The sequence below is a fragment of the Wyeomyia smithii genome, chromosome 2 (genome assembly GCF_029784165.1).
Source record: "Wyeomyia smithii strain HCP4-BCI-WySm-NY-G18 chromosome 2, ASM2978416v1, whole genome shotgun sequence".
NCBI lineage: Eukaryota > Metazoa > Arthropoda > Insecta > Diptera > Culicidae > Wyeomyia > Wyeomyia smithii.
The window spans coordinates 236647214-236670974 of NC_073695.1; the positions used below are offsets into that span (position 1 = coordinate 236647214).

A 23761-nucleotide genomic window follows, 5' to 3' on the forward strand; every position below is an offset into this window, starting at 1 on the left:
GTTATACATTTTATCTATCCAACAACATATTGGTTATTGTTATCCATCATGTGGTTATGCTGTTATTAGCGTTTGAAATCTGACGCAACATTTGCCCGTTTCATTTCCAATTTTACAGAATGCATCCCAGTATAGTAAACAAAGACGTGTCCCACGTCAAAAAAACTGGAAAAAATATCCATTTGATAAAGTCTGTTAAAATCAGGGAATTATATACGAAGTGTTGACTGTTTGGTTTCATATCCGATCGAATATCCGTTCACTAACGTTACGCTTTTTTGTGCTGAATGCTAAAAAAAATCCAGGAAAATTAAACTAGATACACAAGGTCCTTCAAATTTGATATAAATGCTCATAGCTGTTTAAAATAGAGAAAAAAATGATCTGCACCTGCACCTTGATGAGAAAAATTACGCCCGGTTTCGAAGATGCGGCTTTTTTCTACCACAATTCATTAGGTTGCATCTCAAAATGGCATCACAAAGAAAATTTCTGGTTTCTGCGACTAAAATGAAATTTGCATGCATCATTTTGAACTACCGCATTATATTTTGCTGTATATTGCCACCACGCAACAAATAATTCTGCTGATTTAGAGCCTATTGGTCTGGTATCAGGAGGATTTTGGCAAAACTAAAGTTAAATAACCTAATGTTTGTTGCATAATTTTGCACCAACTCTCGGTCGCAATTATAGCTTGATATAACAATAGTTTTCATTTTAGGAATTTTTGGTTTTATTTCTATGTAAAATTGAAAATTTTTCACAAAAAATATTATTTCGATGAAGTGAAAATAATAAAGGTAACAAAAAACTATTGAAAGTAAGAGAAGAACATGATACAAAATATTCGTTCTCACATGCATTGAAAGGTTTTTTTTTTCATAATTTCTACTACGCCGTAGGGGATGAAAAAATATTTAAATTTAAATCCTTACCTTAAACCTTACTCTTCAGTTCCAGCTCCGGTCGAAGGCAACCAAACGGATTTCGGAATGCATTACTGCTGTCCCAAGTTTCTCTTACCAACAAAGCTATTATTTATTTTCTCAAACCGTACAACTATTTTCACTGAAATCAAAACTCACCACATAACACTTGCGTCACATCCTGCCTGACGGAACTGGGCCGACATCCATTCCACCACCAGCGGAACCTACCACTTTGCACCTCTTTAGTAGACTTACACTCTTCTTGGTCTTCGTCTGCTGTGGCACAACTATCTCCCCCGTTTCGGCAGCATCATCCCGTTCGTGCCGCCGTCGGTGTTTGGTCAGTGCATTCGATTGTACAAAGGTTTTCGAGCACACGTCGCACTTGTGCGGCCTCTGGCCGGTGTGAATGAGAACGTGCCGCAACAGGTCGTACTTCTCCTTGAATGCTTTGCCACAAGTGTCACAGATGTACGGGCGCTCATCCGTGTGAGTCTTTAGATGTCTGGAAAAGTTTCCGTTTGTAAGTGAACGATTGTTTCTTCTCAATGGTGAGTGAACAGATTTACACCTACCTGATTAGAACGTGCTTCTCCAGGAAACTCTTCGGGCACAGATCACACTGATGGGGTCGTTCGTCGGAATGCGTTCGGATGTGAATTTTCAGCGCGTGAAGCCGTATGAAACGTTTTCCGCACAACTCGCAACTATGGGGACGAGTTTCCGTGTGCAGGTGCTTATGTGTAGACAAAGCACTAGCCTGCGTAAATCTCCTTCCGCAAGTTTCGCACTGCATTGCTGGCTTTTCTCCGTGCAGCTTCTTGTGTGAAGATAATGTAGATGATAATGTGAAGCTCTTCTGACAGATGTCACACGAAAATGGTTTCTCTCCGGTGTGAACTCTTAAGTGACTCTTTAAACTGATTTTTTTCATGAATTCTTTCTCACAGACTGCACATTTATAGGGCTTAAACTGCTGGTGCCATTTTTTGTGACTTTTGTAGGCATGTAGCAGGACGAATGTTTTATTACACAGTTTGCACTTGTAGGGTCGTTCACCGAAATGGATGGCCGTCTTGTGAGCCGTCAGCATATCGGCTGTGGTAAATGTTTTGTTACAAATGTCACACCTGTGCTCACAGGTTGCCAAATGCAGTTTCCGGTGCGACGATAGCGAACTAGCATAGGCGAAGCTCTTATCGCACACTTCACACTGATACGGTCGCTCCCGGGTGTGCTGTACATAGTGTCGCATCAAATACAGCTTGCGGGTATAACTCTTACCACACTCAGCACACTCAAACGGCCTCGACTCGGGAGCATCGTTTTCCGCGTCACTGCCATTGGTTGACCCCTCCGAGGGCGTTGCCTAGGGGAAAAAATTCAAATTAGGTTCACCTGTTCACGTGATCTAGCTTCATGGCTACCGTACCTCAGACAGCGATTCCTCCGACTCCAGTGATGATCCGTTGGAATTTCCCGAGTCGTGCCCACTCGACTTGTCGTCATCGGATGGACTGAAAAATAGTAAAACAGCTCGATGAGGGCTCTGTTCTTCACAACAAACACATTAATCTAGTGGCGAAATCAACCGTAACCCGACACCAGTCCGTGTCCTTACCCACAACGCTAAACTGTAGAAACTCATCGGAGAGCGAACAATAAAAACCAATGGCCGCACTGATACGATTTCCCACCGTTCGCATACAACGCTAATGGTTGCTGGCCGGAAAGGAGACTCATTCATGTAAGGGCGCGCGCACTCCACCAAGGGAGATGCAAGGATTCGCCATTATCGATTACACCATTCAACAACCGGCGGCGGGAAGTGCAAGCGCGCGTGCGAGCAAGAGAACAACAGAGAGGGAGATTCTCTACTCGGAAGAAAGGAAACGCTGGTCCGTATGGCAACGCCTTTTTTTCGTGTACTACCGCTCCCTTTCCTGGGTGAGGAACCACACCTCAGCAGTTTGGCAGAGTGGCATGTTCGATTAAGGGAGATAATGTTGAGAATAATTAGGCTCGCTAGGGGTCGGTAAAATTTCAGCGTGGTTAGGTCAATAGGGTTTGAAGGTTGTACGCTAGGGTGGCAATGTCAATGTTGAAAAAAATTATGTCTTGTGAGAAAAAGTTAAAAAAATTTAAATATTGATTATCTAGATAAGCTCATTTTTTAAAAATCTAATTTTTTTACATAAAAACTACAAAAGATTTTCTAAACAATGCAACTGGTCCGATCATGAAGAAATCAGGAAAAAAAAACAGTTTTACACTAAAGTATCTTTTTACGCGGGGGATACGTGCTGCGTAAAAAAAACGCGTAAATTCCGGATTCCGCGAAAAAAAAAAACCGCGTAAATTCCGGAATCCGATTAAAAACAAGCCCGCGTTGATTCTGCAGTCCGAGTGAAGAGAAACCGAAAACTGCGCAAAAAAAATACCGCGTAAATTCCGGAATCCGATTTTGAAAAATTAGCTTGATTAGATAAGTATTTTTGTATTCTTATTATTTTTTTTATTAACTGTGTATATTTTTTTGGAAAGACACAAATAGTATGTACAATTTTACCGAAGACGTCTCACCGATCAAACAAACCATTCTAGATCTAAAAATATTTGTAATCATCAACACCTTTTTTTTGAGTCGTGATTCAAAAAAAAATACCAGTAGCATAAACTGATAGATTTAGCCCATAGAAACATCTGTACAAAGTTTTAGCCAGATCAGAAATGATCAAACAAAATGGATGCCAATCTTTCTGAGAACTGCTCTGCAACTAAACAAAATGTTGAATTATTGTATCATTTTGATTTTTCATTCATTTCATTTTTACATTCGGCACGAATAAAATAATTACGTGAAAATGTCGCACAAAAACAGGTTTGGCTTTATGTTGTTAGATACTAGGGTGGGGAATCGTTATATCGAAAAAACGAAACATCATAGCAGAAAGCCAGAACCAAGTTTTTTTTTTATGTTGATTGGTTTTGTCTCCGCTTGGGGCATTGCATTTCAAATTTATATGAAGATTTGTATGGAAAAACCAACTTTTTTGCATTTTACATTTTGAAGAGCTCAAAATGGGAGGCTGGCATCACGGCCAACTAATAATACGTACCCCGAAAGCTATCCGTTTAAGTTATTAATTTATAAGTGAATTAAGTGGCCAAACTTGTTAAAAAGTGTCAAGTTGTGATCTGTGATGCTTTGTCTAAGTGAGAAAAGTGAAGGTTTTGTGAAAAACACAGTGTTCTTTGCGTGAAAATAGTATTTTTTCTTCGAATTGCAATTGAAAATTGTAAGGCCAGCTAAGTTGCGTGAGTGTGAGTGCCTACTTTGTGCGTCGCGCTAACTAGCGGTTCGTTATTAACATGCGAAAATGGAATGCATGGCGGTGTGAGCGAAGAGAACAATAATATCTGGCGAGAGAGCGAAGAGATTAGTGTTGCGCTGTGCTTGTCGGCGTTTGTTTCGCTGGCATAGGCATAACCAAAATAAAACAGATGAGTATAAGTTTTTGTATCAAACATTTTAAGAATGCATAGGCTCTGTGTGTAGTGGTTTTTAGCGGGTTTAGGACTTTGCCAGAAGTGTAAATGTGTCATCTGTTGGGTGCACAAAGTGTGGTTGCTTTTCGGTTGCGGGTGGAGTTTTTTTTATATTTACAAACCAGATTGTACGGTGCACTCTCACAGGTCAAAATTGGCAGTTTTACAATATAGTTTCAAAATTTATCATTCGAGCATGACAATGCGGCATGCGATTGATGCATCGTCTACAATTGTGAGTCCTGGCAGGGCGTTGACATTTTATTCAGTTCTATGTTCTTGTTTTATGATTTTCCTAGCTTTTGGACAAATGTTGATATACATAAGTAACTTTTATTTAATAATGTTGAAATCGTTTTGGGCGTGAAAATAGTTCACGACAACTGAACTTTGATTGCAATGATTTTGGCATTTTAATAATAAACTTGGAACTCTGTTTTGTTTAATATGCTTATTTGCATTTTTTTAAGTTTTTGGGCTATGAATGCATGGAACTTTGTCAGTTTTTATATTCAGTAGGTGTCTTTGGTGCGAAACGTCGTGTCGCGTATGCGTCGGTAGGAGAAAATGGAGCGGTCGTCCATAATGCCCCGGTGAAACGCATCATCGGCCCGGGTGAGTTTTGTTTATCTAGGGGTTTCCGGAGTGCAGTGGGCACGCTATTGTTTACTTCGGGGGGTCAGCTCAGTTTCGCGCACGTTATTTTGACAGCGCTCAGTGTAACTATCTTAATACAGCGGTTTCGGAGCTCAATGACCATTACATCGTATAATGCTCGGGTGTGCCTTGTGGGTTTTTTTTTACTCGCTCTAACAGTTCTTTGAGCTGGTACCAGTAGTTTGCGTTCGGCGTGCGGTGCGTTTTACGAAATTCATTCGTTTCGAGGTAAATTTTAATAGTTCACGGGATGAAACGCGAAGTTTGGTGTGATACAGACTGTTAACGATTGGTTGCCGATGATACCTAGAAACTTCGATTCTCCTATATGCCGATACAGCGATCGTGATGCGGTTCTATTTATATCGTCTTCTGATGGCCGGTTGCGCAGAGACCGAGAAATATCCATATCGGGCGCGAATTTGTGTAGAAAAGATCGCACCATCAACCTCGATGGATCCAGATCAATTCCTTTCCACTAACACTAATTCCTTCCTTCGATACTTGTGGATGATGCAGAGGATTCCTCGGTCTCTAGTAGCAACAAGTATTAAACTAACACTCCCGATATCCCTTCCTCTATTGATCTGCATTGGGCGTGGCCAGCTACGTTATTGACCAGTGAAAAGAAAAATCACCAGGAATTGTACACTGAAAATGGCTTGCTACTCCTAGGCACCATTTTGACGGTTCTTTGTGCAATTTCAGCTGGTTCTGGTCAATCGCGGGCAACACACGGGCGATCAAATATGCTATGCTATGCTATGCTATGCTTTTACATTTTGAAGAGCTCAAAATGGCTCAAACCATAGGTTTCATGACTTCAAATGGTAGGTTTTTTGATGCCTAACAACTTAGCCGAAGACACTAAAGAGCTAGGGTGTCCCAAAAAAATACTAGAGCAACTTTGAGTTGATTATGTCGAAATTTATGTTGCAAATCATGTTTTCTGCCAACACTGCCAGTGTACCGGTGTCAGTCAGATTTCCATTAGAAGTAACCTCTGAAACACGTTGTAGACTCTACCTACGCCTAGAATATTGACCTAAATTTAATTGCTTGATCCAACTGAGTTTAGAACTCGTTACGACAGGTTACTTCTGATGGGAATCCTACTGACGCCGGTACATTGGTAATGTTGGCAGAAAACAAGATTTTCTGCATTTAAATCGACATACTAAACTTTGAACAGCTATAGCTCTTCTTGGAGACATCCTAGTCCTTCAGTGTCTTCTGCAAAGTTGTTAGGCATCTAAAATACTATACTTTAACATAATGTAATGCATTATTAGAGTATTATTGAGCTCTCTAGAAAGGTAAATGCGAAAAAGTAGGTCTTCCTATATGTGTTTTCATACAAATTTAAAATGCAATACGCCAAGCGGAGACAAAACCAATCGACTTTCTGTAAGTTTGGGGTTGATTGGGGCCCCAAAATGAACCAAAAAAACTTGGTTCTGGAAAATCGATCACATTGCCCCACCCTATTAGATACATAAAATGCTAAACAATTTCGTGGTACGCTAGTAATTACAAAACCATTTTTTAACCCTCGCCTCCCTTATAGGTAACAAAATGTAACACCATTCCTTACCCTCGTTATTAAAATAACGTAACGCAGTAGAAGAATTCGCTTAAAAAAAGGCTCGTTTTCGGGGTAAAATTATTTACCCATCGTGGAGTTTTTCGTTACGCAACGCTGATCTTATTTCCCTCCCATCTCCTCCCCAATTCGTAACGCTTAAGGGTGCCCTTTTCTCCTGTGAGCGTTACGTAATTGATGGATGCCGCCTTAACACAGACGACATTAATAGACATCAACCATTCACTTTGACATTCTCTATATCAATATCAAACAGAAAATGACAAAGTTTCCCCTTTCCAACAGGTTAATTAATGCTCACTTCCTCAGACTAACTTAATGTGTCGAAGGTTAAGGGTTTTCGGAAAGTTCAATACTACCCTCTTTTCTAAGCAATTTTTTTACCTTTTTTTTTTTTTTATTCTCGCTTATTTTCCGTCGGTCTAGTTCCGCCACTGTTGTGGCCAATCACCGACGCCCAGGGAGGCGACTCCACACCCAGGACCCTAACTCACGACCCGTTTATTAACGGACCGGCGCCAACGGCTTTACTTCCTCTTGTGATGGAAGGCGTGATCCCAGAGATTTTTCGCCTCAGAAAATCTCCCGGTGTCGGCTAGGATTGAATCTAGACCAGTTGGGTTGGTTGTGAGTGGATCACGCCACCTCACAACCATCGACACCTATGTCGGCGGTGGGATTCGAACCCAGGCGTCGAGCGTGGTTGGCGGAGACGTTACCAACCACACTAGGCCCCCGCTCATTTTTTTTACCTTCTGTTAGAACCCAATAAAAATTGATGTCTTGAAAGAAAACACTCTGGTACAATACAGTACCGTACAGCACAGGTAAAACAGAGCGCCACTGGTCTATCATTGCAGCGGTACACGATTTCCATTCGTGTGTAATTAAGGGAAAACTGCAATGCTGTTACTGATGGTGATTAAAAGTTTGTCTCATGAATATGGTTACCATATAAACCACAAATTACTCAACAAGAATTGAACATTTTTGTAACGGTTATAAGTTATAAGCTATTTTCGTTTCATTTTATCTTCGAGGTTCACTAAATAATCGTGATCTCACTCCACGGAGGTGATTTTTGTCACCTCACTTGAGGTTGAATGGGGAATAGGTCTAAAAAAGTGAAGTGAGCGTGAGAGTGAAATATATTTCACCGTGAAGTGACTCCCGTAATGAGCACCAATAACCCAGATTCGGCGGCAGATGTCATTTGCGACGTTTCTCTCACTTACGTGAGTCCCGTAATAAATTTTGTTCACTTCACTCTGATTTCACCGTGAAGCGACTCCCTTAATAAGCACCATTATGAGTGTCATATCAGTGAAGTGAGAACGGAAAAAGCGACGTTTCGCGTGGAATTATTTCACGACCATTTTGAACGGTGAAATGATTCCACGAAAATGCCATAAGTCTTTAAGTTGATTGATTTGTGATCTAATGGTAAATATTGATTTTTTTCTTCAGTAACGAAACGAATCAGAATTTGTTCCGTGCCTTAAAGCGGTCAAATTATCATTTTTTGCCCGGTGAAAAAAACGCAAGGAAATTTTCGATACCGAAAAAAACATTTTTTTTGATGCCGAATGTTTAAGAAATGCAGAACACGTCAAGATCTGGTGTTATCTAAAAAAACGGAAAAAACGACTTTCTGGGACTTAGAGATTTTTGAGCTGGGAAACCATCTCATTTCACTTGTCCTATTCTCAATAGGACTTCACCGTCAATCTCACTCCACGGAGGTGATTTTTGTCACCTCTTTTGAGGTGGAATCGGGAATAGGTCTAAAAAAGTGAAGTGAGCGTGAGAGTGAAATATATTTCACCGTGAAGTGACTCCCGTAATAAGCACCGATACTTTTTCTTTTTAGCTTAACAAATAATATACGTATATTAGTTGTCTTCGTATAATTGTCGAGCAAAAAACAAAAAGGAATCTTTTTGAACTTTAACTTTGTTGTAATTGTCGACTGCTGCGGTTTTTTGCCGTAATTTGTTAATAATTTTGTTAGAAATATCTTCTATTGAATCTATTTAACAACTTCGATTGTTTTTCAGATCAAGATTCCTATAAAAAATATAATTTAATCGGAGTAATAAAAACATTCATTTTGATAACGTAAGTACACAGTTTTGGGATTTGCGAGATTTGGTTGGATTCAGTTTTTAAGAAAATAGAATTAATTCTCTAGGGCTGTATACCTTGTAGTATTGAACAAAAGTTTGCTGCCGAACAAAATACAAAATTATGAATCCAAATGAACGTTAGATTGCGTTCAATTGTTTGCTTGCCGGAGCAAATAGGTATCATTATTGCTTACGGAAATTGTAGCATGGTGCATTAGCATCTGATACTTGAAATCACCAAGAATCATCGTGCTATATCACGGTGAAAGCACGACGTGGAGTAGCCGAATTACGCCTACAAGCAACCAACATTTGAAAGAATCATTGCGATCGCTTGAGTGCAATCGTTTACGATTCTTTCGTGAAACACTCGATATTTGTTGCTCGCTCCGCCTAAAGCAGGCAATACTGAAACAAAATCTTCAAAAAAAGCTACCATATATTTCTTTGCTCTAAGTTGTCTCTTGCAGGCTTGAGAATGTGTAACTTTTAATAGCGATGGTTTGCTAGGATTGAAAGCTTATAAATAGCACGTTCAGAAATGATACCCGAATGATTGTTATGCGATACGAGTTTTTCCATCCTTGTATAGGATGATGAATCTCAGAAATGTTTAATTCTGCAGGAAAAATCCATTGTAAATAATACAAAGAACACTAGAAATTTTGAAATCATCAGAAACATATTGATCGAATGTTTTCATTACATGCTACATTCATTGACATGACAAAAAAATTATTTTGATTTTGGTACTTCACGGAGAACTTGAAATTCAATTCTAAATTGTGTTAATAAAAAAAAACTTCAATTCTAATTTCAATCAAAATTAGTTTTTATTATTCGATTTGGCACACCTCTCCTCTCTTCAACTTTCTGAAACAACCGTGTCGAAGTGTAAATTTTCCTAAATTGATACAACAACTGTAATTATTTTCAAAGGTTTCTACCTATTTTATTTTTAAATTAATTTCCTTTTTTCCACTATACTGGCTGCTCAATCGACCGTGCAAACTGCTTATGGCTTTACACCACCATCTTAACATTTCTTCATTAACATTCATCCGTACTTCGGAAAGGAAAGTTTTTTCTCTCCTTCGCGAGTGAAACCCACAAACTGCATGAGCAATTTAAATAAAAACATTTCGCCGCTGCAACCTTTAGTGGGGTTCTGCCGTAAAACAAAAAAAAATGGAAAAGCCGTCTCTGCAAACAATTGCAAAAATTTGTATTCACGAATTCTCTATTATTTTTGTTCCTTCCGTCGCGCAATCCTAAATCAACGTTTTCGTGAAACAGGAATGACGCGTACGGAGCTTATTATTTACATTCCGTCGTCGAACTAATTTTCCCTGTCGGCTTAGCGGTGGTAGGCAAGCAGCCACTCGGTGAAAAGGATAACCGTGGTGAATTGTGACGCGCTCCTGTTTACACAGCCTTTCCGCGCATTGTTGGGTCTGGTTTTTCCACTACGTATACTGTACCGAAGGGGTTTTGGAGATTCGGGAAGTAGGTACGTACACCCACTAAATACGCATTCCGCAAGGTTAAACATTTATTTATTATTAGATTGGCTTCAGTGCAGATTGAAGGCTACCGTTCGTATCTGCCTGTATGGTTGATAGGTGGCGTGGGTTGTTCCAGTGTTGTTTACTACTGCATAAAAAATTAACTTCCCATTTCGGTGATGATTCCAATGCAAAACAATATTCCGCGGAAATATTTGGAATGGTAATTAATTAAAATTGGATAACCAAAGTTCAGGTCAGCTTTCGCAAAAGGCAATAAACGAAATAATACGAGAATTTAAACAGTAACATAAGCTCGACCGAGAAATTGGTCTGTTGCGAACTGCAACGGTGTTTGAAAGTAGACAATAGTTGTACCAAGGAGCATGCTTGGTAGAAAAAAAGTCAAATATAATTAACAAAACAATCCTGTTATGGTGAGTAAATACTGTTCTTTTCTATTGTCTCGAATGCGCCAACCATCCTAGATCTTAGTGCACCAAACCCCAGTGCCTTTCTGATTTTGAAGAAGAAGGACTTTTTCTTCGGTGCCAAAAGTTGCTCCTTCGCCTGAAAATGCTATTGAAGCTTGACGTATCCAATCAAAGTTTGTTTGTTCTTTTACTAGATCGGTTTAAATTTTAATGAACTGGAAGAAAGTGCCGACTGAAAATCGATTTTCTTTTGTTTCAGTTTTGAGTGCAATATATAGGGGAGGCACATACTCTGCACTATTGATTGTTAACTTATAGGAACAGTTTTCAAGTGCTGTAATATTAATTTGTCATCATCATCATAATGGATCAGATATAGCTAACCAGAGTCTACAATATACATCTCTACCTATTTGGAAACTAATCCTTCACAATCGGATACAAAACAAATAAAGCAAGGCAAGACCCAACCCAAACGGTGCTACCAAGTCATTAATGATATTTATCGAGTTGAAATCGCTTGTAAGTAATATCCTAATCCTTTATGTGGTAGAACAATACCATCATTGGAAACTGTACAACTGCTTGAATGTAAACTGTACTGCAAAAACTTACGTGCTTTTATGCGACTTCAGAGCCGCCGGTTCCAACGGAAATATCAACGGTGGTAATGTGTTTAGGTCAAACTCCGGCGACGCTAGCGTAGGTGATGATGAGAACGTTGTCGTCGTCAGCGTCGTCATCGTCGTCGATGACGGAGAGGAGGACGATAAGGGCGAGATTTGGTCGTTATCGAATACGTTGCCAGTTTGTAGCAGACTGCTGAATATGGAATCATCGGTCAGTATGGATTGGATGCTGCAGCTCAGCGCGTGCTCGTCGATGTCTAGGTTGAAACTGGGTTGGAAAGAATCAAAAGAGAATGGTTTCACGTGTGTTAGACAATGTAGGCCAATACAGGAAATCGGGTCAAGAAACAATGGATCCAGGCTTTCCGTGGGGCTCGATTTCACACAGTCTGATTTTCCGAATAACTTTAATGGTTGACTCAACTTAATATTAAATTCTTCTGAAATTTTTTAGAGTGATGAAAAATAACCAAATGTGTGTGAAGGTTTGTAAACTACACGGTACCAAAAAATGAAATTTACAAACTAATACAAATGAAAGCACACAACGTTTCTAGTACATGAAGTGAAAAACAAATACATTTTAACACCGTTAATAATGCACAATACAGAATCGTTTTAAACCATGTAAGCTTGTACTTCAAGTGATAAAATCTTGAAGCTTTGAATATAAATAGGCATGCAAATTAACAATATATTCGTTTACATTCATTTAAACAAATTTATTTTTTTATTGTGTACATCTGGTCCGGTTCTGTAATCTGAAAGTTATTCAAGGTAGCATCTTGAGCTCGTTATTTTTAATTGAGTATTTGTAGAAAAATTGTCTGCCAATTAAATGCCAATTCCAGATAAATAAAAATATCGATGTTAACAATTATTTTCGTCACCATCCTCCAGTGAAGTTGTTCAGGTGTCTAGTGACGTTTCGATTATATCATGATCAGAAAAATGTTCACATGATATATTTGAAATATTTTTATATAGGAGAAGGAAATAAAAGTTTTTTTTTACAAACGATCAAAATAAAACTCTGTGGGGGTTTTGTTCGGTGGATTTTAGTGGGTCAAAACTTTAAACATTATTACGCCCTTTTTCTATTTCCATCGGTTTATCTTCTTCATTGTGACTGCCAGAAAGTTATGTATGGCTTATTCGCTCTTCCAGTCCTGGTGGTTACAAAAACAGAGACTTGTAAGTTACGAATCTACACACTGAAGTCGCTTCTAACACGGAAATGCGCAGCGTGTAAAAAAAACGCGTAAATTTCAAGATCCGCGTATGCTCGGAAATCCGCATAAAAAACTGCGCAAATTCTGGAATCATTATTAAAATGAAAAAGACTCAGTTTTCTAAGTCTTATACATTCATATGTTTTATTTAAATCAATAAAGGTTGGTTATATTCATGCGTGTTTCCTGATCATTCGGCATAAATTTGCTCGCTATTCTTTAAAAGAATTATGTATCAAGTTATACACTGCCCACCATACGTTTGGAATCTCTCCACTGAGTAAAGGGTGTACGGAATCAAATTGCATAGTTTTCAAATGGCTGTAACTTTTTTCTCATAGGGTATTTATTATTGAACATTTGAGTGAAATTTGTTCAATGTGTATTGTTGACACTGTGTAAGTTGCACTCAGCTGCTAGGGCAATCGTTACGAAGATGGAGTCCACATTGCTTCACTATGGATGATGAGACATATGTAAAAGCAGACCTCCGGGGCTCCAGTACTTCACCGCTCATCACAAATTCGATGTTCCTGAGGATGTTAGAAAGCAGCAGGTGTCAAAGTTTACCGAAAAGTACGTGGTTTGGCAAGCAATTTGCTCGTGCGGAAAGCGGAACACCCCATTCGTGACAACCGGGACGGTCAATGGGCAGGTATACTTGAAGATATGCCTTCAAAAGCGTCTACCTTCACTTCTGAGGTCACACAATGGTTCTACAACTTTCTGGCCGGATTAAGCCTCGTGTCATTACTCTAAAGGTGTACTTGAGTGGTAGGAGACTAAGGCAGTCAATTTCGTACCGAAGCATCTTAATCCCTCGAACGCAGCTGAACTGCGTCCAATTGAGAAGTACTGGGCCATCATGAAGGCAGGCACTTCGGAAACATCCTAAAGAAGTAAAATCGGATGAGGATAAGGAGAGAAAATGGATTTCCACACACAAAAACAGTGAGTCCAAACGTTGTAGAAGATCTTATGAGCAGTGTTAAAAGTAAAGTTCGTGCATTTGGATATGGGGATGAAATTGAAAAAATAGGAACAGTGAATAACTAAATAACATATTTTTTTAACTACCTGTAAGGTAGGAAACGATTGGTTGGATGAGTGAGATTTACCAAATCTTTTTTTGTGATGCAATTCGACTCCGTACACCCTTTATTGCAACATCCAGTTTGAATATCGCAGCAGCCCAAAAAGTTTAGTATCACCTAACAAGGGTAGATTTTAATGTAAGTTTAACTCTTGATTCCGACAATCTAGAGAGCTGTGTTTTTCAGCAAAGTTGTTCAGGAGGTCAAGGGTTTGTGGTCGGTAAACACTACGGTGCGAAATTTAACCGTAACGTGGCGCTAGTGTGCATGTGGTATAGAATATTTTGAGCTTAATTTATCTCGTGAATCCGACCTCTTATAAAGCTGCGGTCTTCAGGAAACTTGTCCAGAAGGTCATGGGTTTTTGGTACATGAACTGTAGAGTGGCCATATTTTATATGGCCGTTTTTGAAACTATCGATCTTAATAAGCGCCGGGCTGAAAAAGTTTCCTTTTGACCTCTACAATAAGCCACGAAAATTTGAAGTTCATCGGAGTTTATTTAATGGACCCACAAAGCGCTTATATTTGAGAAATCGATTCACATGAAAATTGTATGGAGTTTTTCTTTTTTTTAACATATATCTCTCGATAAACTTATTCAAATACACTTGAATTTTCATAAAACAGTAATATTATCCCCCTAATTAAGTTAAAAAAAAATCTATAACTTTTGGTGTTTGTTAAAAAGTTTGTATTTTGAATGAGGTGTGTATTTTTTCGGTATAAATCAACAACATGCAATATAAACTGAAATTCGTCATAATTATGTGTTGAAACACGGCTAGAATTTTCCATAAATTTAACATTAAGTATTGAAACCAAAAATTGCCGACTTCCAGTCACCATTTTGAATTTTCAAAGGCCCAAGACTCGGTAACAGTTAATGCGTCACCTGTGAAAACGCTATTTCATGTTTGCTGCGGTGAAGCAAACATGAAATAGCGTTTTCAAAGGGAATGCTTTATCTATTTCCGAGTCTTGTGCTTCTAAAAATTCGAAGTGGTGATTCGAAATGGGCTGTTTGTGGTTTCAATACCGTTTCACTTTAAGGACCATTCGCTTTTAATCGCCTGATCATTTTTTGTTTAATTTCAAACGGGATATCAGGCCAATCCAACTTATTCTGGGCTTAATTACCACAAGCGATTCTTCATCTTTTCAGCGTCTGAGACGACTATCAATTTCGGCATAAGCGAAAGAATCACGTAGAGAATTCATAACTTGATTAATGCATGAGACAGCACTCGTACATCCGAAACACCTGAATGTGAAGTTTGACTACCAACATGTCTTGAATGCAATTTATGGTCAATGATCAGAACTTTTAGATCATTGAAGCTGTGCGTGAGTTGGTTGGCTGTGAATGAGTTGATTTCGTTTGATGCTCTTGTAAAACGGTTAAAGACAAGTGTTTAAGGTCCGATGCTCTTGCAATGTAATATATTTTGCATAAAAGTTCATGGAAATGAAGAGGACAAGTAATATTGGTTAGTTTTCGAAACTTTTCCGAAATATTTCAATCCGATAGATTATGAACTTCTTAGGCGATATTTTTGCCGTAGCTTGAATTAATTTTAAGCGCGCCCAAGCACTTTGCACTTTCGTCGAAACTCATGAGAATTGCTATTCGATCAACAGGAAACCTACCGACCGTCCCTTCCTAACACGCAGAGAATCCTGTGTAAGAATCCCCAGGATACCTTTAACTCGGTGACGGAATCGTGAAAGAAATCGCAAACACGATCCGGAGGATTCCCACTCAGGACTTTATTCAAGAATCCTAGAGCCATATACAGGGCATTCCTGAGGATTCTTTTTTCAGGAATCCTTTTCAAGGACGCTCACGAATCCAATGTGATGAATCCTAGAGAATCTATGCGAATCGTATGTGTTCGTCCGGGGTATTTGATAAAATTCACCATTTTAGTGCATTCAGATCACTAGTGCTGAACTGTTTCATAGAAAATAATTATAATAATAATACTGAAAATAACATTAAATCCATACAAAAACTTCTTAATATTTGCTTCACCAATCCGACCGTGGCGGTTCACTCCACGCAGTTGCTGCAATGAAGTCCGATTAAGGATATAATCACTGAATGACAGTTTCAAAACCTCTAACGAAGATGAGAGGTCATTCATTTATTACGTAACGTACTAAGAAGAAGGGAATATTCAACGAAGAGTTCCATTGCGCGAGGCCCCCATGCAAAATTGCGGTATTTAGGAGTGGGAGGTGTTCAAAATTGCTATAATTTAGCGTTACGTAATATGTGAATGTCCCTAATGATTTTATAATTGAAGAGTATTTCGACGCAAAATATACAACTATTTTAAGAAACTAAGGCAAAAATCTTTAAAAAGAGATAAAAAACAACAGTTCTTATGAGAATCTATTTTTTTTTAATATCAGCGTTTTGTGGGTCCATTAAATGAACTCGGATCAACTTCAAATTTTCATGGCTTATTTTTGGAGTAAAAAGGAAACTTTTTCCGCCCGGTGCTCATCGAAATCGCATGATGTTACAAAAATGGCCACCTCAATGAACAGTTTGCTGCTTTTATGCAGAACAACATGATTTGAGTGGACTGTCTGTTTAAAACCATTTATATATCTTTAAATAGAAGAAATAGAATCATAACTTATTCGACAAAGCTGCTAGCAGAAGCATCTGCTACAATTATCTTCAGTACCTTGGTTGTCTATCTCACTGTCCTAAAAAGATAAATTTTTCGAATCACTTCTAGGTGAAATAATCAGAAACTTGTCCTAAAAGTAGAATCCAACTAGAGGACACTATTAACTGAAGACTTAAAAAAATAAAATTAAAAACTTTTTTGAAGACCTCAACTTTCTAGGAAGTCAAGTAACCGTGAAATAAATTAGGGTCAACATAGTGGCAGAATTCTGCACTTAACTGTTCTCCATCCAAAGGGCCTGGATCTTCTGAACAAGTTTGCTGAAGATCACAACATGACGATACCTGCTCATTCCAGGTGATGTAAAACTTTTTGGGGGGTGCTGCAATATTCTAACTGGGTGCCATACTCAGTAAGGGGCCGTTCCTAAACCACGTGGTCATAAAGAGGGGGACGGGGGGTTTTGTCAAAAGACCACGAAAAACCACGCACGGGGGGGGGGGGGGTTAACGAAGTGACCACGTGGTCTTTTTTCCTAACTTAAGTTTTATTGTTGCCGCCAAGTCAAGAATGAAGCTTTTGCATTTTAGTAATGTAGAATGTACTGAAAGCTTAATAATAAAAATGTAAAAAATTTAAGCGAATTTTTGGCACTTGACAAATCAAAAGACCACGTGGTTAAAGTTGCAAGGGGGGGGGGGGGGGGGGGTTGGCCAAAAGACCACGAAAGACCACGGGGGGGTACGGGGGGTCTAAAAAGTGATCAAAATATGACCACGTGGTTTAGGAACGGCCCCTAAAGCGATTCCAAGCTTATGACGCGTAATGTTAATCACAAACTTCCGATTTCAATAAATTTCTCCTTTGTTTTTTTTCTGAATTTAAGCTTGAGCCTTGACGACCGCACATTTCGAAGTAGCTCTTCCGTGATCGATATGAGCTACTGAAGTTGCGCAAGGAACCACGTGTATGTTTACTTGGGATTAGTTTACCATCTTTAGTGTACAACAATTCAGTGGCTACCGTTTTGTACGAATCGATAATGGCGATTGATGGTCCTTACGATCGTTAGAATAAAGATGGATGTTGCAAGAAAGAAGGTGTAACAGTCGTTGTTGTCGGAAACCGAGTTTACCTCTGCATCTCCACGACTGCGACGGAAAGGAAAGGTTGTATCACCGTGGTAGGTGACAGAATTGAACAGTGTTGCGCGCAGAGGTGTGCTCAATACGAAAGTGAACGAAGTATTTCTCATGTCAAACACAGCGAATATATAAAAGCGGCGCGCGCGTCAACTATCCACCCACCACCCAAAGAATCGAAATGTTCAGAGATTTGTTTGTGTCCAATTCCGAACACTCTCGAGAAAGCAAACGCACTTCGGAAGACGCGATTGTTTGACAGGTATATATTGCGTAATTATTAGATCAATCACGATATTTATCAACCGAACTCGATTTGCGACACGCTAATGTGAAAGCATCGAGCAGGCAATCTTCGGCTAAACGGTCATACCAAGACTAAAGCAGGTATTACACGACGCAAATATTTCCTATTTTTGGTACGATTTTTATTTGCACAAAATAAAATCTGTATTAAAAAATAACAAATATTTGCTTCGTCTAATACCTGCTTAAGCTTATCCCTGCATCTCTACTCTGCGACGGCCCAAAAGGTTTGTGTTATTATGTCTCCGTGAGATGTGATGGAATCGAATAATGATGCGCAGGAGGCTCGCGTATTACGAATACGAACGATGTGTATTATTCTTACACCTTTGATTTTTCTGAATTTCGTAGCGAAATAATAGTTCAAGTAACAAAACTGGTTTTATCAAAGTTTTATAGAGCTGTTTTGGCTGTATTATGCACTATAAAACTTTGTATAAACCAATATTGTTATTAGGGAATCAGACAAAATCAAAAAATTTAAAAAAGCTTCTCGTTTGGATATCAACGTATTGGGAAACTCAAAGGGGTCAAATTAGAGGAAATTATCATATTTATAATAATACTTTTATTATTTTTATTTTTTTCATATTTATGTTTCTATACTGTAGTTGAAGTTTGTATTGAGATTATTGATTAGATGATTGAGCAAAAAAATGGAAGAATTCAAGAGAACTTTTTCTATTCCAAAATTAAATTTAAATTTTGAGATGAGCAAAACCACGTTTCAAATGGTATGGAAACACGCAAAAATTTAATCGCCCTTTTTCATTGGATGAAACTTTGCGCACGTATTTGACTTAGCAAACTGAGTATTTTCCACTGTTGGATGAAGTTTTCAAAGTAATTTACTAAAATGGAGTAAGCATTTTTGGTCCTGGAGCTCAAGCAAGAAAAATATGAAAGATCATAGCTTTTTTATAATTTTTATGAATTTGGTGTCCTTAGTGAGCTCGAATGGGCATCGAAAAGTTGCAGAGTAATTGCTAATTGAGTTCGTCGGTTTTACGTTTGCTTACTGAAAGATTTCATTTGACTCTCCGAAGACTGCGCAATTTCGACTTGACTAGGAACACCAAAATCTTTCATTTCGCTTTTGTCAACACAGTTTTTTTTCCTAGATCTCAAACCGAAAATAAATGAATGATTATAGCTTTTTGACCGTTGAATTTTGCGCCCTTAGCCAGCTCGGAAGTGTATAAAGTCTTCAAAAACAGATATGAAGTTTTCCCGTAAGCGTAAGTAAGGTAGAAGTGACGAACCTGGCGAGCAGTTACTCTGCGGCGTTTTGATGCACTTCCGAGCTCGCTGAGGGCATCGAAATTCACACCCTTAACAGGAAATCTTTCATATTTTTCCAGTTGAGGATCTAGGACAAAACCTGTGTTGCCCAGTGTAATTCATATTAAAAAAGGTTTGAATTGGCCGATACATCATTTGGCAAGGTTTTGCTCAGGTGTCCAGTCAATGCAAAAATTCATTGAGATTAACTCAAGAATCCAGAAATTTTATTGCGGCACAACCTTCGAGGTGTTTAATAAGCATTATCATAATTGGGTGCTCAAATAGAGAGATAAAGGTTGCGAAGTTTTGGTTTTCTATGATATTATAGATAATTGCAGTTAACGGGGGTTCCTACTCTGGAAGGCCGAAAAATAATGAGTTTTCGTGAATTCTTTTGGATGTTTAGAGTAAAGTGAAGTGTTCCGGTTTTTGCCTATTCATTAAGGTTTATTGGAAGATGTATTTAGCATGTTGAAAATGTAAATATAGTGAGTAGTACGCTGTTGGCAACTAGGAACGTGGATGCTCTCTCTAAACCAGTACCTAACTGGTGGTAAGTTTTGGCTCAAATTTTGTTTCAGCATGTAGAAAAGGATTATCTAACTTGTTACATAGCCGTTTTTGAAAATTCCAAAAATTGACAAAATGGCGGTCATTTTATCACATTTTTTTCATGAAAAATCACTAATAAAAAAACATAAAAATTTGACAAAATCAGATATCGAAAAAAGGCTATGTAACAAGTTAGTAATCCATTTTTACATGCTGGAGTTTCCGTCAAATCGGTTCAGTAGATGCTGAGAAAAACTTATTACCAGTTGAAAAAACATGGTTTCGAGAAAAACGCTACCAACAACGTAATTCTCACTGTATTTGCACCCATGACATGCAAAATACATCTTCAAATATACCTTAATCAATGGCAAAAAATCCGGACACTAAATCTTACCCTGAACATTCGAAAAACAAATCAAGAAAAATTATCATTTTTCTACTTTCCAGAATAGGGTTCCTTAACAGTTAACTTATGGGGGAAATAGGGGCATGATGAGCACCCTAACTTGGTTGCTGATTTAAGCATGGAAAACGACAAAAATATTAAGCTGTCTTCAGTGCAAAATTTGAATTAACTATCTACGCCTGAAGATACACTATTCACAAATTGAAAAGTTTATCGTATAATGGTGAAAAACACAAATTAGATTCATGCATCAAAAACTAGAAATCAGTCGCTGTGTGGGCCACAATGAGCACCCCACTGGGGCATAATGAGCACCCAACGTTTGTCGCGGGATGCCGTGATACTTGGCGGCTTGTTTCGTGAATGTCCCGTCGCACCTTATGGTGGCCAATTCTGCCTGCAGTCCCTTTTTCTGACCGATCCGGTCTTAAAGATTTTACTATGGAAATAGACAAACTCACAAGTCTACTGAGATGAATTTCACGTAAGTTTATGTGACAAGGTGTGCTCATTTCACCCCACCTAAAGGTGACCATTCGCCCCTATCGAATTAGTTAAAGTTAACATGAGATTTTAATACTAATAAAAGCTTAAAATCAAAACTTCAATGTTGGTGAAATTTGGAGTACGACACATACGTCATATTGATGTGTCTACATTAGGGTGGGGAATCGTTATATGGAAAAAAAGAAACTTGATAGCAGAAAGCCAAAACCAAGTTTTTTTGTTCTATTTGGAGCCTAAAACAATCCTTAATTTATCGGAAGTCGATTGGTTTAGTCTCCGCTTGGCGCATTGCATTTCAAATTTACATGGAGATTTGTATGGAAAAGCCAACGTTTTTGCATTTTCCATTCTAAAGAGCTCAAAGTGGCTCAAGCCATAGGTTTCATGACTTCATATGGTAGGTTTTTTGATGCCTAACTTGGCCCAAAGACATCAACAAGCTAGGGTGTCCCAAAAAATACTGAAGCTGTTCAAAGTTGAGTAAGTCGAAATTTATGTTGCAAATCATTTTTTCTGCCAACACTGCCAGTGTACCGGCGATAGTCAGATTTCCATCAGAAGTAACTTCTGAAACACGTTGTAGGTTCTACCTACGCCTGGACTATTGACCTGAATTTGTTTGTTTGATCCAGCTGAGTGTATAAACTCGTTACGACAGGTTATTTCTGATGGGAATCCTACTGACGCCATGTTGGCAGAAAACAAGATTTTCTGCATTTAAATCGACATACTCAACGTTGAACAACTATAGCTCTTCTTAGGGACATCCTAGCTCTTCAGTGCCTTCTGCAAAGTTGTTAGGCATCTAAAATACTATACTTTTACATAATGTAGTGCATTATTAGATTATTCTTGAGCTCTCTAGAAAGGTAAATGCAAAAAAGTAGGTTTTCCCATATAAATTTTCATACAAATTCGAATAGCAATGCGCCAAGCGGAGACAAAACCAATCGACTTCCGGTAAGTTTAGGGTTCTTTGGGGCCCCAAAAGGAACCAAAAAAACTTTGTTCTGGAAAATCGATCACTTTTCCCCACCCTAGTCTACATGCTTGATTGAGCCATTTAAACGACCGTAGAAGCTTATTTTGTAGTGCGCAATAATGATAATTTTTCCAACATCCGGGAACCAAGTTGATTTTTTCAATATATTTCCATATTTTAAACAGACAAACCACTTTTGTTCTACATAAAGAGATACTGTAGTAACTACGGAAGAGTTCCACATACCATATTGTATAAAAAAATGCGTAGTTTCGCATAAAAGATGGGTGCCCATTTCGCCCCGTGTGCTCATTATGCTCCTATTCCCCCTATAATTCATTAATGCATAATTACTTAACTCAAAATTTGAAAAAATGTATTAAATTTTCTTTATTTTCTAAATACGAAGTTAAACTGATTTCTTTTTAATTAATTTTGTTAGAACACAGTTTTAATTAATTTTTGCGGTACTGAAATGATGAATATATTAAAAGTGCTTTATTAACATTCAAACTTTTTTCGAAAAAAAATTCTTGTTAACATTTCTTGGTCTCAGATTCGCAAGTAAAATATAGATAATACAATCTAGGGAGATATCAATCACAACCCTTCTGACGTAGGTTTTTGATATATTTTTTCACTTATTCGTAGAATGAATAGTTAGAAATGGAGAAGCAACAGCAATTTCGAAATTATAGAATCCGTTTAAATGATGGCGTTTAAAAAAATCGGAGAAAGGATATAGCAATTGGAACTTTATGCACGTCCTAAACGTAGCAACTGATCGAGTGTTCCGCAAAGCAAAAGTTTGAGATTTATGTTATTGATTCTATATACATTAAAATATGAATTTTACACAATAAACTAAATTTGTCGTTTAGTATAGCATTAGCACAAATGAAATCTGAATACAATCGTTTCGAAAGCGAGGTTCAATAAACCAACGTGCCTCGAACAACCTAGGCTCTCCATTTACATCGCAAACAGATTGCACTCCATAATTGCAATCCTGCCTGCCAACCAAGAACAGCCCACCAAGGAACAGCTGCGTGTCTATTCCTCGCTGCAAAGTGTGTCTATCCCCTTCGCAACGGCCACTGTTTGTCTTTCGGTTTCCTCCTAATCCAAACAGAAATCACACACTTCACTTAATTGATACAACACCACGCGGAAATCAAAATAAACAATAATCTACTTACATGTCAATATCCCAGTCCATCATTGTGCTTCGGTGATCCTGTGATTGCCTGCTGGCTGACAAGAATTCCAAGACCGACCCGGATAGCCAAAGGTGAAAATTTGTATCTATCCGCCTAGGTGGCTGTCACTAACCAGGAAGGGCAGGAAGGATATCTACACTTTTTTCGTCACTTTTGGTTTCACCTCTCGAAAAGATCTTTCCTTCGATTGCGATTCCTTTGAAGATTCTGTTATTATCGTTGCCAATTTGTTGGTGGTTTTTCATGCATCCGGAAAGCTCTAGAGGGGAAAGTCTTAGCTTTTTTCCGGTTGACAATGCAAGCAATTACACTTTTCACTTGAAAGATTTCACTCGTTTCGGTTCACATATTTTTGTGTTGCATTTATGTGGCATACTTTTGTCAAAGCTGAAGATTTTTAAGATAGAACACCCTTGCAGATCGTTCTGAACTCTGTACGATGAATTGAAACGTCTGAACAACGCGACGGCACAACGAGAAATGAAACTGCATAGCACAGTATTTCTGCTTTTCGTCCTTGGCCGGGTGCTAAAGGATATTCCGACCCAGGGTCGGCAAGCGGAGCCGAGGGCCGCTCAGAAGAGGATTAAAAACAAGTTTTAATGCGTTGATGCTGTTGTGTGTATATTTTTTTTCCTTTTCAATGTTCCGTGATCTCTATGCCAAATGCGGTAGTATCATAAGGATGTCCCTCGTTTATGTATACACCGTCGGGACCCACGTCGTAGACGCAGTTGCGCACACGCATACTGCTCCGCTCCGATGAAGTGGGCAAACAGACAGAGCAGATAGGTTCACATAAGCGATTATTTATTTTCCAAATCAGATTTGGAAATTAAGGGGAAGTAACTTGACTGCTATCATCCTCGCGATGACAACGTCGGGGAAAGGATGCAAGCACGCACACAGCCGTGGCGGCTCCGGGTTTGCTGTAGGAATTACGGCACTATCGA

General features: G+C 38.6%; 1 protein-coding gene across 1 annotated transcript; it reads right to left on the reverse strand.

The window, feature by feature from the left end:
• Positions 1 to 1016: 1016 nt before the first annotated feature.
• On the reverse strand, positions 1017 to 23448 carry LOC129724766 (zinc finger protein ZFP2-like). Its single transcript, XM_055679917.1, has 5 exons — positions 22788 to 23448; positions 11422 to 11703; positions 2365 to 2449; positions 1508 to 2301; positions 1017 to 1437 (listed from the first exon to the last, which is right to left on the reverse strand). The coding sequence occupies exons 1-5, from the start codon at positions 22808 to 22810 to the stop codon at positions 1104 to 1106; spliced, it is 1518 nt and encodes a 505-aa protein (XP_055535892.1). The 5' UTR covers positions 22811 to 23448; the 3' UTR covers positions 1017 to 1103.
• Positions 23449 to 23761: the final 313 nt, after the last annotated feature.